Source organism: Crotalus tigris, unplaced genomic scaffold (genome assembly GCF_016545835.1).
Source record: "Crotalus tigris isolate CLP2741 ecotype Arizona unplaced genomic scaffold, ASM1654583v1 scf7180000024472.5447098, whole genome shotgun sequence".
NCBI classification, from domain to species: Eukaryota; Metazoa; Chordata; class Lepidosauria; order Squamata; family Viperidae; genus Crotalus; species Crotalus tigris.
In genome coordinates, this window is record NW_024100643.1 from 1339076 (window position 1) to 1355480 (window position 16405).

The window sequence follows — 16405 nt, forward strand, 5'->3', positions numbered from 1 at the left end:
CAGATAGTCCTTGACTTACAACCACATTTTGGACCAGAACTTACATCAATAAGTGATGCAGTTGTTAAATGAGTCATGTCTGATTTTATAACTTTTTTATTGCAGTCATTAAGCGAATCACATCATTAAGCAAATGTGACTTTCGTCATTGACTTTCCTTGTTGGAAGTTGTCCAGGAAGATTGCAAATAATGATCACATGACCTCAGGACACTGAGTCGTAAATACATGTCAATTGCAAAGTGCCTAAATTTTGATAATGTAGCCATGGTGACGTTGCAATAATTATAAGTACATGGACCAGTCATAAATTACTTTTTTCAGTATCAACATAAATTTAAATGGCTATTAAATGAATAGACGTAAGTTGAGGACCTCCTGCATTGGTGGAAAAGGGTCATTGTGTTAAGCTGGAGTGGGCAATCTTTTATGCGAGGCTGAGGGGCTACAGTTGATACAAAACTGCTGAAGAGGAAGGGATAATCTTTGTTTTTCTGGGAAAGTGAAAGTTTGAGGACTTTTTAAAAATCTATGTGAAATTTATTTCAAAGCGTACATCGCAGAAAATGCATGAAAACTGTACAGTACTAAACTGTGCAGTACTATTAATATATGGTAGTTTTGGTTAGAGGTAAGGAGCCACAAACAGTGAAATTGCACTGTAAGTTGATTTGTTGAATAAATCGTAGTTGAGTAGATTCAAATATGCCAGTTTATTTCATGGATTACAACCTATAATAACAGCATACTAAGTCACAAGGTTTTTGTTTCGTTTTGTGTTAAGTGTTCTGTTTTCTAGCACTGGAGAAGTTAAAAGTTTACATTTTAAGTGAAGCTTTCAGTCTCTTGATGATATTAACAAAAGAGATGTGGGGGAGCGCACAAGCATAAATTCAATAAAATTTACATGGATTGTTCTATTAACAATAGTTAATCTATATATAGGATGTGAAAATTGATGTTTTCTTTCATACATTTTCTTAGCAATTAATTCATTTTTTTGTTAATGAAAGCACATGCAGCTTTAAATATAGTCAGAGTTCCAGTTTCAGTTTCTGATTAAATGCAATTGCAATAACTTTTAGGGTGAATTCTATCAAAATAAAAAATAGGAAAGAGAAAATATTTAATCGTCCTTTAGCATGCTGACTTTCTAGATAAAAGATTTTTAATTAAAAGCAAGTAATCCTCAATTATATTTTAGTCCTATTTGTTAAATATAAAAATAAATGTTGAAATAAATCATGATATTGTGGAATTTTAATAGAAATATTTTGGAGTAAATTTGTATATTTTTGAAAAAATATTAGTTGCTTTATTATAATTAAAACTGGATTGGTCATGGACCATAATAAAGATACTTGTCTTATAATTCAAATAATCATAGCAACCTATAATTTGCACAGAGGCATATATTTATTCATATATTGCCCATAGTAAAAAATGACAATAAAGGTTACCTAATCTAATCTAATCTAATCTAATCTAATCTAAATATACTCAATAGGGAATTTTCTACCTAGTAATGTAATAGACTAATTAGTTTTAGAGGTGTGTATAGGTTCTTCTTTTGAGCATTCTGAAAAATGTGTCTCCTTGTTGCTTCTTAGTAGGTATGAAAGAACAATTTTACTCATTTTACATAAGTTTGGTTAGATGAGTTCTCTAACTTGACTAAGTTTTTAAATTTCACTTTTTTGATGTCACATTGTTACATCTCTGTTTTTTTTCCCCATGCAGGGAAACTGCACTGCTAATTGATCCCAAAAACTCTTGTTCTTCCTCTCGTCAATGGGTAGCCCTTGTTGTGGGCCATGAACTTGCTCACCAGTGGTTTGGAAACCTTGTGACTATGGTATTTAAGAAGTATATTTAAGTTACTCAAATTATAGCTAAATCCACTCCTATCATTAATCATTAATCATTATTGTTGAAGGCATCCTATATTTACTACTGACAATGTGCATATCTGCATTTGCATAGTATTATGTTATGTCAGTTGGGAAAACAGTGTGATGGAAACATTAGGGTAGATTAAATGGTGAATGTTACCCAGAGTGTCCCCAGTAAAATCAGGTTGAAGTCAGCATTAATTTGTCTGGATATATCAACTTTAATGTTTATTTATTTTGTATTCATGCTGGCTCCTATATTAAGAGAAGGTGGAAATTATCCACCCCAGCTAAATCCAAGTATCCACTCAGGGTAATTTTCCATTTGTGATAGCTATCCTAGTATTGCATTACTAGAATAATCTATTTTTGTCCAAATTTACTACAGGTTTTGGATCAACTTTTACTTATTTTATAGATGGAGAGAGGCTTTTTAAAAAAAAATGAGGGAGACTAGTTTGGTGCAACTCAAAGCACTTTCACATTGTTCAATCAAGATAAAGAAAAATCTCAAATAAACTTGTAGATTAGTACAAAACAGTTTTCAATTCTATTTGTATATATTTCATAATTGTATTTTGGTTATTTGGAGAATGGGGATGCAATAGCTCAGCAGTTAAAAGATATTGAACTTATCATCTAGAAAGCTACAGGCTGGGTTTGAGATCCGAGTGCCATGCAACAGGTTCAGCTCCTGTTCCTGCCCCAGATCCTGCCCACCTGGCAGTTGGAAAGCATGCAAATGCAAGTAGATTAATAGGCATCACTTTGACGGTATGGTAACAGCATTCTATATGCCTTGGTATATAACCATGTTGGCCACATGATCACAGAAAATGCCTTTGGACAACACTGGCTCCCTTGGCCATGAAAGAGAGAAAAGCACCATGCCCTAGAGTCGGACATAACTGAACAGAGAAACCTTTACCTTAGCTGGAGAAGAGGGGTTAAGCAGAAAACTGATGCTTTATCCAGCTTCTATAGTGATCCACTCTTCATTGCTCACATAAGCTTTATTTCTATATATATAAAGGGAAGAAGTTTTATGGGGGGAAAACTAAGTTATACACTTTTCATTTATGCTATTCAGATGAAATGTCTGATATAGGATTGATTAAACAAGCAGCAAATACTGGTAACTTGTGAAGTAAAAACTCATTGATAAATTTTCAGGGTACTTTTGGGATATTTTGTACTTTTTAAGAGAGTTAATGTTTTGTTTGAGTTTCTCCTCCATAATCCTTTTGACACATACGTGATTTAGCAAATAAAAAGACATGTGACCTCTTTCCATGGCATTTGTTTCTGGGGGAATTTATTTACTGTATATTACTGCTAAGGCCAGTACTGTATTTTGGAAACTATAGTGTTTGCAAACTATTGGGCTTTTATTTTGGAAATTAGCATATATTACTGTAGTTTAAATTGCCTACAGAAGTTGTGGATGCCCATCACTGGAAGCTTTTAAGAAGCGACGGATAGGCATTTATTAGAAATATTCTCTTGTGAGAGCAGTGGGTTAGACTAGCTGACCTCAAGGTCCCTTCCATTTCTGTTACTATTGCAAGTCAAGAGTTCTGCAAATGCCTCCCCCATCTCCCTCTGGGTATGTGGCTGAAGACTCTTAAGCTAGTGGTTTTTATTAAAACAACAGTCCTACCCCACCCCCACCCCTGGGCAGCTGAAGATGCTTGAGCTGGGTAGCAGCAGCAATTGTTTTTTAAAAAAATAACTGATGGCTTGCAAATCCTGCTTGGAGACAATTTAGTTCCTGAACCAGCTCACCAGAAACAACTGGTGGGAAACCCTCCCAGGTCAGTTAACATGACAGCTGTCGGAGGAAATAGTAAGTCAGTTCTTCATTCATTTAACAACCCATTTGATTTTAAAAATTTGTAAAATTGAGTCTGATTAATTTGATGAGTCTTTTGACTTACGAGCCTAATGGCCAGGCTCCATTAGGTTCATACCTCGGGGACTACTATATTGTGGTCATTGTTGAAATGGAAAGTATCAACTCCAAACCATTTCTTTTTAGCATTTGATTAGTAGTAGGACATTGAAGAATATGAAGGAAACAACTTTATGTGACTAGTAAGATAATGCAATGTTTTGGAACTAAAAGCAAAAAAACCCCCTCCAAAATAAAAAAAACTTCTCGCACACAGGGTGGCCATATATACACACAGGATGGCCATTTATAACCTGTCTACAACTCCTTAAACCAAATTGGTTATTTTCTCAGATTTTGTAATAGCAGTAGAATGCAGATATGTGATCCTGGGAACATATGATTCCAATATGCATGACCTCATGCACTCCAGAATACTTTTTGTCAACTCCAAAATACTACACAGCCTTACCAAATAGATTTTCTAACATGTGGAATGAGCCTTGGGTAAAGCTGATTGTTTTTTTTTATAGTCCTGATTGTATCCAGGTATTTATTTCTCAGTATGACTTCTTTTTTCCTATATATTTGTGCTTAGTAACTACTGCGCATAGATACCTGAGCAGGAAGAGCTGGTATTATCACTCTGCTGTGCTAATATGAGATATTAACAGGCAGCACCGTCATGAGTTCATCAGTTAATTTCAGTACAAAGGAGAGAAAAGAAATGCTGGTAGAATAATTAAATCTATTCTGAATTTCAAACAAAAAAAAACCCTTGTTATTTCTTCCTAATATTTTTATGGAGTCGCCTCTTGATTATATTTTAAGAACATGGCTGCAACACTGTATTTCACATATTTTATATTACAGTTTCCAGACACAATCCATTTTTTATGTAAATACTATGGGTATTACTTCATATGGGTCAGGGCCAAGATAAAACAAAGTCAGAATGGTATAGAGATATGGTGTTAGACTAACATTGAAAATACCCAAGTTCTAGTCTGCCTTCAGGCATGGAAGTACCTGGGTGACTGTAGGCCAGTTACTCTTTGTTAGCCCAATCTCTGTTACTGTAGAGAAAAATGGAACCAAAAACAGCTTACATATCCTACTTCAAGTTGTTGAATGAAAGGCAGGGTATAAATCTAACAAATGAAATAATAAATTGAATAAATAAATGAAGAGAATGCCATATGTTATTGTCAAGGTATGACATGGTTAGGCGCAAGCAGGGAAGGGCCTAATAGTATTTCAGATAAACTGAATAATACATATAAGGAGCCGAGGTGGCGCAGCAGTTAGAGTGCAGTACTGCAGGCCACTTTAGCTGACTGTGTTCAGCAGGTCAGCAGTTCAAATCTCACCGGCTCAAGGTTGACTCAGCCTTCCATCCTTCTGAGGTAGGTAAAATGAGGACCCAGATTGTTGGGGGCAATGTAAATATATATATACATTGCTTACTCATGTACACCGCTTAGAGAGTGCTTGCGCTTAAAGCGGTATATAAGTCTCAAATAAATAAATAAATAAATAAATAACAAATTAAAGCAGTAAATTAATACTGATGAAGGATTGACTAAACTAGGAAAATATATATCAGCATTTTCAATTTTGGCAATGTTTCTTAGATACTTGCATTACAGCTGGAAGTAAATTTTTTTAAGAATCTGAACCCTTATCACAATCGCTTTTATCATAAAAGTCAAATTTGTTGACTTTTATGTATCAAAACATAACACATTTTTTCTTATTTATTGAATTTTTATAGAAGACTAGACAGTGTATTGCCCGCTTTAGAATCATTATGTATTTTCCAGAATTTTCCCATCTTTTCTTAACTACTATGAGCAGCTTCTCTATAAACCACTATGTATAGCTTGCCCCTTTGATGCAAAGTTTTTATTTATCTTTCATTCTTGCATAGGATATTAACAAAAACTCGTGGAGTTCAATTTACCCCACAGGTCTGCATTTGCTTATCTTCTAATATGGCCTAAGCTTCTAAAATAATACACTGTATAAAAATAACATTTTCTCTGTGATCAAGCTATAAAATATGACAACTTCACTAGTTTTTTAGAATTATGTAAATGCTAGTAGTGCTTTTTTCCATTAAGCCGCAGAGTTTGGGATTGCCTGTTAAAATCCAAACCACACTGAAAATTGTTACCTTTTCCTTATTGTAGTTGTATATCCAGATTTTTTTTTTATCCAATGGCAGCTTAGTAGTGCTAACATGTTTTATTTGTTGCAAAGAAAACTTACTATATTTGTATTTTTTAAAGTAACTATTTAATTTTTTTCTCACTAAATAAAGCATTATTTCAATGGTCAAATTAGAGGAAAAAGGACATTCCTGTTTAATTTCTCTATGCCATGAATATGTAAGCTATTTTTTTTTATTAAGTTGCTTCTGAGCTGTTTCACTGATCTATGTCAGCTAGGGAATTCTGGGAGTTAAAGTCCATAAGTCTTAAAGTTGCCAAGGTTGGAGACCCCTGGCTTAGAGTCATTATGTTTCCACAAAAGGTCCAAGTCCAATTCCTCTTGAATTCTGTTAACTGTTTTGCCAGTATTTAGCATTGTATGATAGTTGACCAGATTCTTATCTATAGGCTTGAGTTTCTGAACTAGAACTTAATGTGTGATTCTGATTCTTCACACCTGACAGAAGACTGCAGATTAAGTTTTAAAAGTTGTTGTTTTAAAAAAGAGAATATTTATGCATATAGGTATTTTTTCTCTTTTGCATAGAATTGCAGTTCTACCCTCTGTGGAGTTTTTTTTAATACAGTCTTCATCTCTACTAAAAAGATCTAGGGTTATTAGTCATTGAGAAGATGGGATATCCCAGAGTCTGAAAGCTAAACATTATTTTGTACTTTAAAATGCAGCCTAAAACTATATTTTTACTGTCAATAATTTTTTTTCTTTTGTTTAGGAATGGTGGACTCACCTGTGGCTCAATGAGGGCTTTGCATCCTGGATTGAGTACCTTTGTGTAGACCATTGCTTTCCAGAATATGATATCTGGACTCAGTTCGTATCTGCTGATTACACAAGAGCTCAGGAGCTTGATGCATTAGACAACAGTCATCCTATTGAAGTGAGTGCCACCTCCATTAATTAGTGAAAGGTTTTTTGTTTTTTTGTTTTGCAAATTCTCGCATTTCTTTAAATGGAAATCTTCTGATCATTGAGGTGACAAAGCAAAACAAATTAGCAAATTGTTTGATATCTTAAGCTAAGAGATTATATTGTAAACTGATTTCCTTAATATTTATTAAGTTGCTAGCCTAATCTGCTGTATAACTTATTCCTTTTCTCACATCTAGGTCAATGTAGGCCATCCATCTGAAGTGGATGAAATATTTGATGCAATTTCTTACAGCAAGGGAGCATCAGTAATTCGAATGCTACATGATTATATAGGTGATGAGGTAAATACACACACATACACACAAAGAAAAAAATGTAACTATGATATTTTTCTTGTCTGTAGTGGAACTTGTTCAAAGAGAAACTCACGTACTGGGAATTACAAAGCAGAGTGTCAAGCTAAGGCACCTTTTCTTGGTCTTTTTAATAAGATATAGAAAGCATTGACTAAGTTGGTAGTTGTGTCCATCCCATATTACTTATTAATGGTAGGGATGTAAAACTAGTCAGGTTTTGGCACATTTTGGTTAGTATGCCACATGTGCAACCAAAGTCCTGATGGTGTTTTCTGTAAGCTAGGATTTCTCATCAAGAGACTGCTTTCTAAACCAATATACTACCGTGTTTCCCCAAAAATAAGACCCAACCAGAAAATAAGCCCTAACATGATTTTTCAGGATGCTCGTAATATAAGCCCACCCCCGAAATAAGCCCTAGTTAAGATTATCAGCCAGACGGATGCATTTAGTACCATATTTCCCCAAAAATAAGACATAACTGGAAAATAAGCCCTAATGCATCTTTTAGAGCAAAGATTAATATAAGACCCAGTCTTATTTTCGGGGAAACACGGTATTTGGCCATGCCTTTCAAATTAGAAGATATATACTATGTACTCATACACCAAGATACTTATCTAATACAGGTAATCCTTGACTTATGACCACAATGGAGCCCAAAATTTCTGTTGCTAATTGAGACATTACTTAAGTGAATTTTGCCCCATTTTACGACATTTCTTTCCATAATTATTAAATGAATCACTACAGTTGTTAACTTAGTAATACGGTTGTTAAATGAATCTGGTTTCCCTAGTGACTTTGCTTGTCAGAAGATTGCAAAAGGTGATCACATGATCCTGGGACACTGCAACCGTCCTAAATATAAACCAGTTGCCAGGGGTCTGAGTTTTGATCACCTGACCATGGGGATGTCGCTGTGATCATAAATGTGAAAAATAGTCATAAGTTACTTTCTTCAGTGCAATTGCAACTTCGAACAGTCACTAAATGAACTGTTGTAAGTCAAGGGCTATCTGTAATATTCTGGTGTTTAGTTGCTATTTTTATGGCTAAAGTATAATAATTTACAACTGAAATAGTATTCCATTCTATGTTGTGAATATGTAGTTGAAATTCTATTCCTTAGCAAAAGAAATGATATATTCAAAAGTTATGATATAGAAATTAAAACTAGAAACAAGTAATAGATAATAGCCAAGAAGATGACAACTCCTAGTGGAGGAATAAAATTAACTCTTCAAAACAGGAAAAAAAGTATTTCTAATTGGAATATAGATATGGCCACCTATGTCAATTAACTAAGTTTTTATAGATATACTTCAAACATTCTGAGAATTGCTTAACTACAACATTGAAAAAATTGAACATGGATCTCAGCTCTGCTCTTAACCCCCATTTTTGTATAAGGCTAATTTAGGAAGTAGGGATTCTCTTCTGTCTGTGTAAGATTTTTTTTAAGATTTCATGATGAACAGCATTGTATTGCTATTTATAGATAATTTCTATGCCATAAAGCCTGTAACTCCATTCACAAGAAGAATCCTAGTCAGGAACATCATCTGAGATTACTCTTGAATTTTAAGATGTGACTAGACAGTATTCCTTTCTCAAGATTAATTTGTATAACCCTGGAGACATGGTGGTTCATCGTATATTTGTAAATTTGTTGTTGTTAGTTGCGAAGTCGTGTCCGACCCATCGCAACCCCATGGACAACGTTCCTCTAGGCCTTCCTTTCCTCTACTATCTTCTGGAGTCCATTTAAGCTCATGCATACTGCTTCAGTGACTCCATCCAGCCACCTCATTCTCTGCTGTCCCTTTCTTCTGTTGCTTTCAATCTTTCCCAGCATTAGGCTCTTCTCCAGTGATCCTTCCTTCTCATTAGGTGGCCAAAGTACTTGAGTACATTGCAACTGGAAAACCATGGCCTTGACTATACATACTTTTGTTGGCAGGGTGATGTCTCTGCTTTTTAGTATGCTGTCTAGATTTGCCATAGCTTTCCTCCTCAGGAGTAAGCATCTTTTAATTTCTTGGCTGCAGTCCCCATCTGTGGTGATCTTGGAGCCCAGGAAGATAAAATCAGTCACTACCTCCATTTCTTCCCCATCTATTTGCCAGGAATTGAGAGGCCCGGATGCCATGATTTTGGTTTTCTTAATGTTGAGTTTCAAGCCAACTTTTGCACTCTCTTTCTTCACCTGCATCAAGAGGCTCTTTAATTCCTCTTCACTTTCTGCCATTAGAATGGTATCATCTGCATATCTTAGGTTGTTGATATTTCTCCCAGCAATCTTAATTCCAACATTTCTAAATTCTAAATATATGTACAATCCAAAACAGACTGTATTTTATTATGATTAATTGAAATACCCAAAAACAAAATATTATTTATTTTCATTAATGGAAAAACTGGAAAGTTTGTTTCATGTTCTTTGGTTTTAAGTATGGCTAACAATGGATTTTGTATTTTTTCCCACATGGATCAATATGTCTTTATATTAAAACAAATAATAGTTTTTAACTATTCAAATGAACTCTACCTTATCTCACCCCACCATCAAAATAGTTTGAAAAACCCTTTACTGCAATCATTATATAGACAAATGAGAGCCTTTACTGCAATCATTATATAGACAAATGAGAGCCAGAATGGTACTGTTTAAGATTAATATAGAGTCCTTGTCTCCCCACTTCTGCCATATATGGAGTGTCAAAAGACAGGGATAACATAGCGTTTTCACCTAGTAAGAAAATTTTGCTTTTCTGATACTAAAAGGCTAAAAGCATCCAAACTATTGACCAGGGAATAGAGAGGGTTTCAGTAGCAGGCCAACACCTTTAAATGCACCCTGGGATAACTAATTGCAAAGTGATTGCTTAGAATGTGTCAGCAGAAGTGGAAAAACTCTGTTATTGTGGAACAAGATATAATGGCAAAATTTGCCCTTGAAATGAGCTTGGAGATAGGTTAAGACATGGGTGTCAAACTTGCCACGTCACATGACATACTGTGACATATCGCGACTCTTTTTGCATTGCTGGCAGTGGGGTGGGCGTGGCTTCAGTATGATGAAACAGGCCTATGGGCCGGCAGTTTGACATCCCTGGGTTAAGAAAATATGGGTGTCTTTGTACCAGAGCAAGCAGGAGGTACAGATGAGTCCCTAGTGTATTCTTCAAGTATCTTATTTTAGCTCAAATCAAACTCATCTTTTAATTATGCATTTTTAATATTTTGGAGATATTTTCCAGTATGAGGTCTTACCTAAACTATGAAGTATAGGGAGCCAAAAAGAAGTGATTGGGGCTGTGGCAAAACTAATTTTATTTCTTTTACATATAATTAAATTTGAATATAGTTAATATGATTATGTATTTAATCATTTTTCTGCTTTGCCAGATTCAAAATTACAATCTAACAACATTTTTATATCCAAGGCTTTTGATCATTATTTTGGGCTCAAGTTTTCAGATTGTGAGCCTAAACATTGTCTTATTAATAAAGTCCAAATGGTACCACAAGTATTGTGATAGTATTAGACGTATAATAATACATTTAGATTAACCAGAAAACTCTGTTCTTAAAAAAATGATTTTGTGGAAAAGGATACTTCCCTTCCTGTTTGAAGCAGAAATGAATTAATTCTGAAAATTTTGTTTCTTTTGAAATACTTGTTTTATAGGATTTCCGAAAAGGAATGCACCTCTATCTTACCAAGTTTCAGCATAAGAATGCTTCTACAGGTAACTGTAAGGCTTGTGGTTTTTATTTTATTCTGTTGTCTCCAGAGCATTCCACTTATGAAAGAGGGCAACATTTATAAGGCATTCCATATTGAACTTTTCTAATCAAAAAGAAAAGGAATGTAGTTTTTTAGTCATATAGTTTCTTCTAAATTATACCTTTATGGAACTTTAACCACAATCATTTGTTTGATGTATTAGAGCACTGCAATAGTAATTACTACCAGAGTCCCATAGTGAATTCTGAACTTTTCCAATTTCATTCTTCAATCCTGCTCAAAGTAAACCAGTCTAATATTACAGTCAGGTCCAGAAATATTGGGACATCGACACAATTCGAACATCTTTGGTTCTATACACCACCACAATGGAGTTGGAATGAAACAAACACAATGTGCTTTAACTGCAGACTGTCAGCTTTAATTTGAGGGTATGTACATCCAACTCAGATGAACAGGGTAGGACTTACAGCAGTTTGCATATGTGCCTCCCACTTGTTAAGGGACCAGAGGTAATGGGACAGAATAATAATCATAAATCAAACTTTCCCTTCTTAATACTTGGTTGCAAATCCTTTGCAGTCAATCACAGCCTGAAGTCTGGAACGCATAGACATCACCAGACGCTGGGTTTCATCCCTGGTGATGCTCTGACAGGCCTCTACTGCAGCTGTCTTCAGTTCCTGCTTGTTCTTGGGGCATTTTCCCTTCAGTTTTGTCTGCAGCAAGTGAAATGCATGCTCAATGGGATTCAGGTCAGGTGATTGATTTGGCCATTGCATAACATTCCACTTCTGTCCCTTCACAAATTCTTTGGTTGTTTTTGCAGTATGCTTTGGGTCATTGTCCATCTGCACTGTGAAACGCCGTCCAATGAGTTCTGCAGCATTTGGCTGAATGTGAGCAGATAATATTGCTCAAAACACTTCAGAATTCATCCTGCTGCTTTTGTCAGCAGTCACATCATCAATAAATACAAGAGAACCAGTTCCATTGGCAGCCGTACATGCTCACGCCATAACACTACCACCACCATGCTTCACTGATGAGGTGGTGTGTTTAGGATCACGAGCAGTTCCTTTCCTTCTCCATACTCTTCTCTTCCCATCACTCTGGTACAAGTTGATCTTGGTCTCATCTGTCCATAGGATCTTGTTCCAGAACTGTGAAGGCTTTGTTAGATGTTGTTTGGCAAACTCTAATCTGGCCTTCCTGTTTTTGAGGCTCACCAGTGGTTTACATCTTGTGGTGAACCCTCTGTATTCACTCTGGTGAAGTCTTCGCTTGATTGTTGACTTTGACACACATACACCTACCTCCTGGAGAGTGTTCTTGATCTGGCCAACTGTTGTGAAGGGTGTTTTCTTCACCAGGGAAAGAATTCTTCAGTTATCCACCACAGTTTTTTTCCGTGGTCTCCCAGGTCTTTTGGTGTTGCTGAGCTCACCGGTGCATTCCTTCTTCTTGAGAATGTTCCAAACAGTTGTTTTGGCCACGCCTAATGTTCTTGCTATTCTCTGATGGGTTTGTTTTGTTTCTTCATCCTAATGATGGCTTGCTTCACTGATAGTGACAGCTCTTTGGATCTCATCTTGAGAGTTGACAGCAACAGATTCCAAATGCAAATAGCACACTTGAAATGAACTCTGGGCCTTTTATCTGCACATTGTAATTGGGGTAATGAGAGAATATCACACACCTGGCCATGGAACAGCTGAGAAGCCAATTGTCCCATTACCTTTGGTCCCTTAACAAGTGGGAGGCATATATGCAAAGTGCTGTAAATCCTACCCCGTTAAACTGAGTTGGATGTACATACCCTCAAATTAAAGCTGACAGTCTGCGGTTAAAGCACATTGTGTTTGTTTCATTCCAACTCCATTGTGGTGGTGTATAGAGCCAAAGATGTTCAAATTGTGTCGATGTCCCAATATTTCTGGACCTGACTGTATATTAAGTCCTTGATAAATGTCTTTTAATAAAAGATAAGTGATAGATAATGTGATTGTGTGAAAACACTGTTGCTTTTAATATTGTATATAAGAACATCAATATATTAATTTTGTATAGAACATATGTAGGCAGTGATACATGCCTAAATCTTGTAATCTATGTACAGGTAGTTCTCATTTAGTAACCATAATTGGGATTAACAACTTTGTTGCTAAGTGACCTGGTAGGATGTGAGAGATTGCGAGAATTGTGACTGCTTACAAAATGACACTGCTTCCAGGATGGCACAAGGTGGTTTCTGTATAGGAAGATGGTACAAAACTTTGGCTTGGTACTCTTTTAGAAAGGCAATTTCCAAAGATTTTAGTTCCAAAAGAGAACCCAGGTGATGCAACGTTGTGTTTTTCAATTGTGCCCTTCTAAGGGATTGCATGAATGGCGTTAGGCTGCCTGTTTTGGAAAGGTGATCTTCAAAAGAGGTTAATGGAGCAAGCATGCTGGGATAGGCAGGAGGCCTGAGGCGTGTGGGATCCAACTGGACAGGAAGTCCCAAGGGACTCAATAGGATGAAATAAGGGGGAAAGATAGGCAGATGGGGCAATTGTAGCATCTTGTGGTTCGTCATAAGAGTGGGTGAATTGCTGAGTTTGCAATGGTGGCGAATATCTGAATTGCCAAGTGCCCAAACTGCGATAGCAATAGCACTTAGACTTATATACCACTTCATAGTGCGTTACAGCCCTCTCTAAACAGTTTACAGAGTCAGCATATTGCCCCCAACAATATGTGTTCTCATTTTTTTTTGTAATATTTTATTAATTTTCTAATTTTACATTTAAGTATTTAAAAAGCAACGTAGTGGCTGGGTTAATCGATAATTCAATAACATACAAAAATCTTTAGTACAAATCTCAAGGTACCACATCAAATAATTCTTCTCTTTTTCCCTTAATATCTACTGTCTCATATTTAAACTAATACAGTTCTTATTATATCAATTACCATCAATAAATTTTTAGCTTATATATATCCTAGTTACTTTAACATTCAATCTTTATAGACAATCAATGTCCTGTAATTAGTTTTTCTCAATTTTTAGTTCCCCATCAATATTTAAATTTAACATTTGATATTTATAATTTCCAAGTTTTAGGTAACCAAAGTTTCCTTTATCACAATTCATAACAGTCTAATATTCAAGATACACATCTTATCTATTTGAATATATTCTATTTCCCACCATCTTACATCATCTAGTTAATAATACAGTATAACATCCTTATTTTCAACTAATTTCCAAATGTCTTAAATTTAATGACCAAAATTTCCCCCATTTCAATATCAAATATTTCCTCTTTTTCCCTTAATATCTGCTGCCTTATATTTAAGCTAATACAATTCTTATTATATCAACTAAGTAAAAACATGTTTATTACATTATAAAGAAATTTTTAGCTTATACATATCTTAATTACTTTTACATTCAATCTTTATAGACAATCAATATCCTATTTGTTTGTTTTCCCCAATTTTTAATTCATATCAATATTCAAATTTAACTTTTAATATTTATACTTTCAAGTTTTAAATGACCAATTTTTTTATCTCAATTCATAACAAAATCTAGTATTCACAATACGTATCTTGTCTATTTTGAGTATATTCTATTTTAATTAGTAATATAAAATCCTCTAATAAATCAAAACCCCAATTTTCTTCAGCCTTATTCTGCCTTTCTTCCTTTACCAGCTTGCCTTCCATGTCAATGCTTTTAAGTCATCAAATAGATCTTCCTCTGTTGTTATATATATTATTTGAAATAAAAGAGACCATCCAGTCACCATTTTTTTGGAAGGGCTAGCAAATTGTCTCTCTATATTATTCCAGATCCCCATAGTTGATCTGGTATATTTGTCTTTCCTTTGGTCTGTTCTTCTTCTTGCTCCTCAAGTTTCTTCTGGTTTATATAGAAAGTCTTTTCCATTTTCATTGTTGTCAGTCCCTCTTCTGGATTTTCCATTGACTGTATTCGTTTGGTCAGTTGAATCCTCTATCATAGTATTTAATTGTTTCATTTCTTCTGTTATGTTCTGCGTAGTTGATTCTTTAATTGTAATTAAAATTTGGGTTCGTATATCTAAGCTGACATCTTGCTCTTTTCTGTAGCATCTTATTTCATCACAAGCTAAAAGAATGGTTTCATGTATTGACTTCTGGTTTGCCATCGTGGCCACGGATGTTGGAAGGCGAGCTCTGTCTTCTGCGTTCGGTTTTGTTCCGTTGAAAAGGGTCGAGAGTCGCCCTATAGGGGCGACAAGCAAGGAGAGGACCCCTGCTTGATCGCGGGAAGACGGTAGCCCTTCCGCTCGATCCGGAGCAACCCTCCATACCGGTGGACGAAAGACTGACCATAGAAATATGGCTCATCACTAGGCTGTAGACAGCCAAAGTCAAACTTGCCACCAGGTACTTTTAAAGCAGAGCGGATGAGACTTGGGTGAGATTTGAACGTCTCTTCAATCCTAAGTATTTCCTTCTACTGTAAAAGCTGCCCAAAGTATCTTCCTCCCGTGAGGAGAGAGGGAAGGGAATTTCTATCCCACCCTCTAAGAATAGTGGCAACTGACTATCCAGGGGAGTTAAAACACTGAAAGAATAACCTTAATCTAACTGGATTCATATGCTTCTAAAATTTAGGCACCAAAAGATTTCTTATCTTTACTGAAGACTTTGGTTTTATTTACAAAAAAGAAATAAAATTGGAAAAAGGATTATAAAAATTTTGGACTTAAAAAACCTTAAACAGCAATGGTGACATCTTGTGGCCAAGTTTGATATTACAATTTGTTATTGTCTAAAGGAGACTTGGCTTGAAGCCCAGACTATAGATAAAGATTTTTTCAACCTTGACAAATATCAGCTGTGAGAAGCTCAGCTGTGTTCTATACTCAGTTATGAACCTATTTTCATTTTCTGACTTTAAAACTCTCAATTTAACACACCATTAAGAGAATATGGATGAAGACCAGGAACAGATTCTTTTTATGTTGAAAGCAATATGCGTTATCATTTTACTGACCTCAGAAGGATGGAAGGCTGAGTCAACCTTGAGCCAGTGAGAATTGAACTGCTGGCAGTTGACAATCAGCAGAAGTAGCTTGTAGTACTGCATTCTAACCTCCACTCTTATCATGTGATAATGTGACTGTGGGCCACTGTGGCAGCTATAAGTACAGGTCTTATGTTTTTTTGTTCAGCATTGTCATAATTTTGAATGGTTGCTGAACAAACGGTCGTAGTCAAGAACTACATCTTAATTAAGGTCACAGAACTGAGCTTGTTAATTTGCTGTAGAAGCGCTGAGTTGTGGAGAAAAACAGCTCAGGAAAAGACCACTTGTTTAGGCAATCTCTCCATTCTATGAGGAAAAAAAAAGAAATAAAATAGGGCCAGGC

At 35.5% G+C, this 16405-nt stretch overlaps 1 protein-coding gene across 4 annotated transcripts in view; it reads left to right on the forward strand.

Annotated features, from left to right (window-relative positions):
- NPEPPS (aminopeptidase puromycin sensitive) overlaps positions 1-16405 on the forward strand; it is a 117113-nt gene that overhangs the window by 63367 nt on the left and 37341 nt on the right. For all 4 annotated transcript variants that reach the window (XR_005555489.1, XM_039333152.1, XM_039333151.1 and 1 more), the window contains 4 exons: positions 1740-1854; positions 6730-6894; positions 7124-7228; positions 10938-10998. Coding sequence is in view for 3 of the 4 variants with exons in the window: in XM_039333152.1 (XP_039189086.1) it covers positions 1740-1854; positions 6730-6894; positions 7124-7228; positions 10938-10998 (446 nt within the window). In the remaining variant the exon portion in view is untranslated. The remainder of the gene's footprint in view (positions 1-1739; positions 1855-6729; positions 6895-7123; positions 7229-10937; positions 10999-16405) is intronic.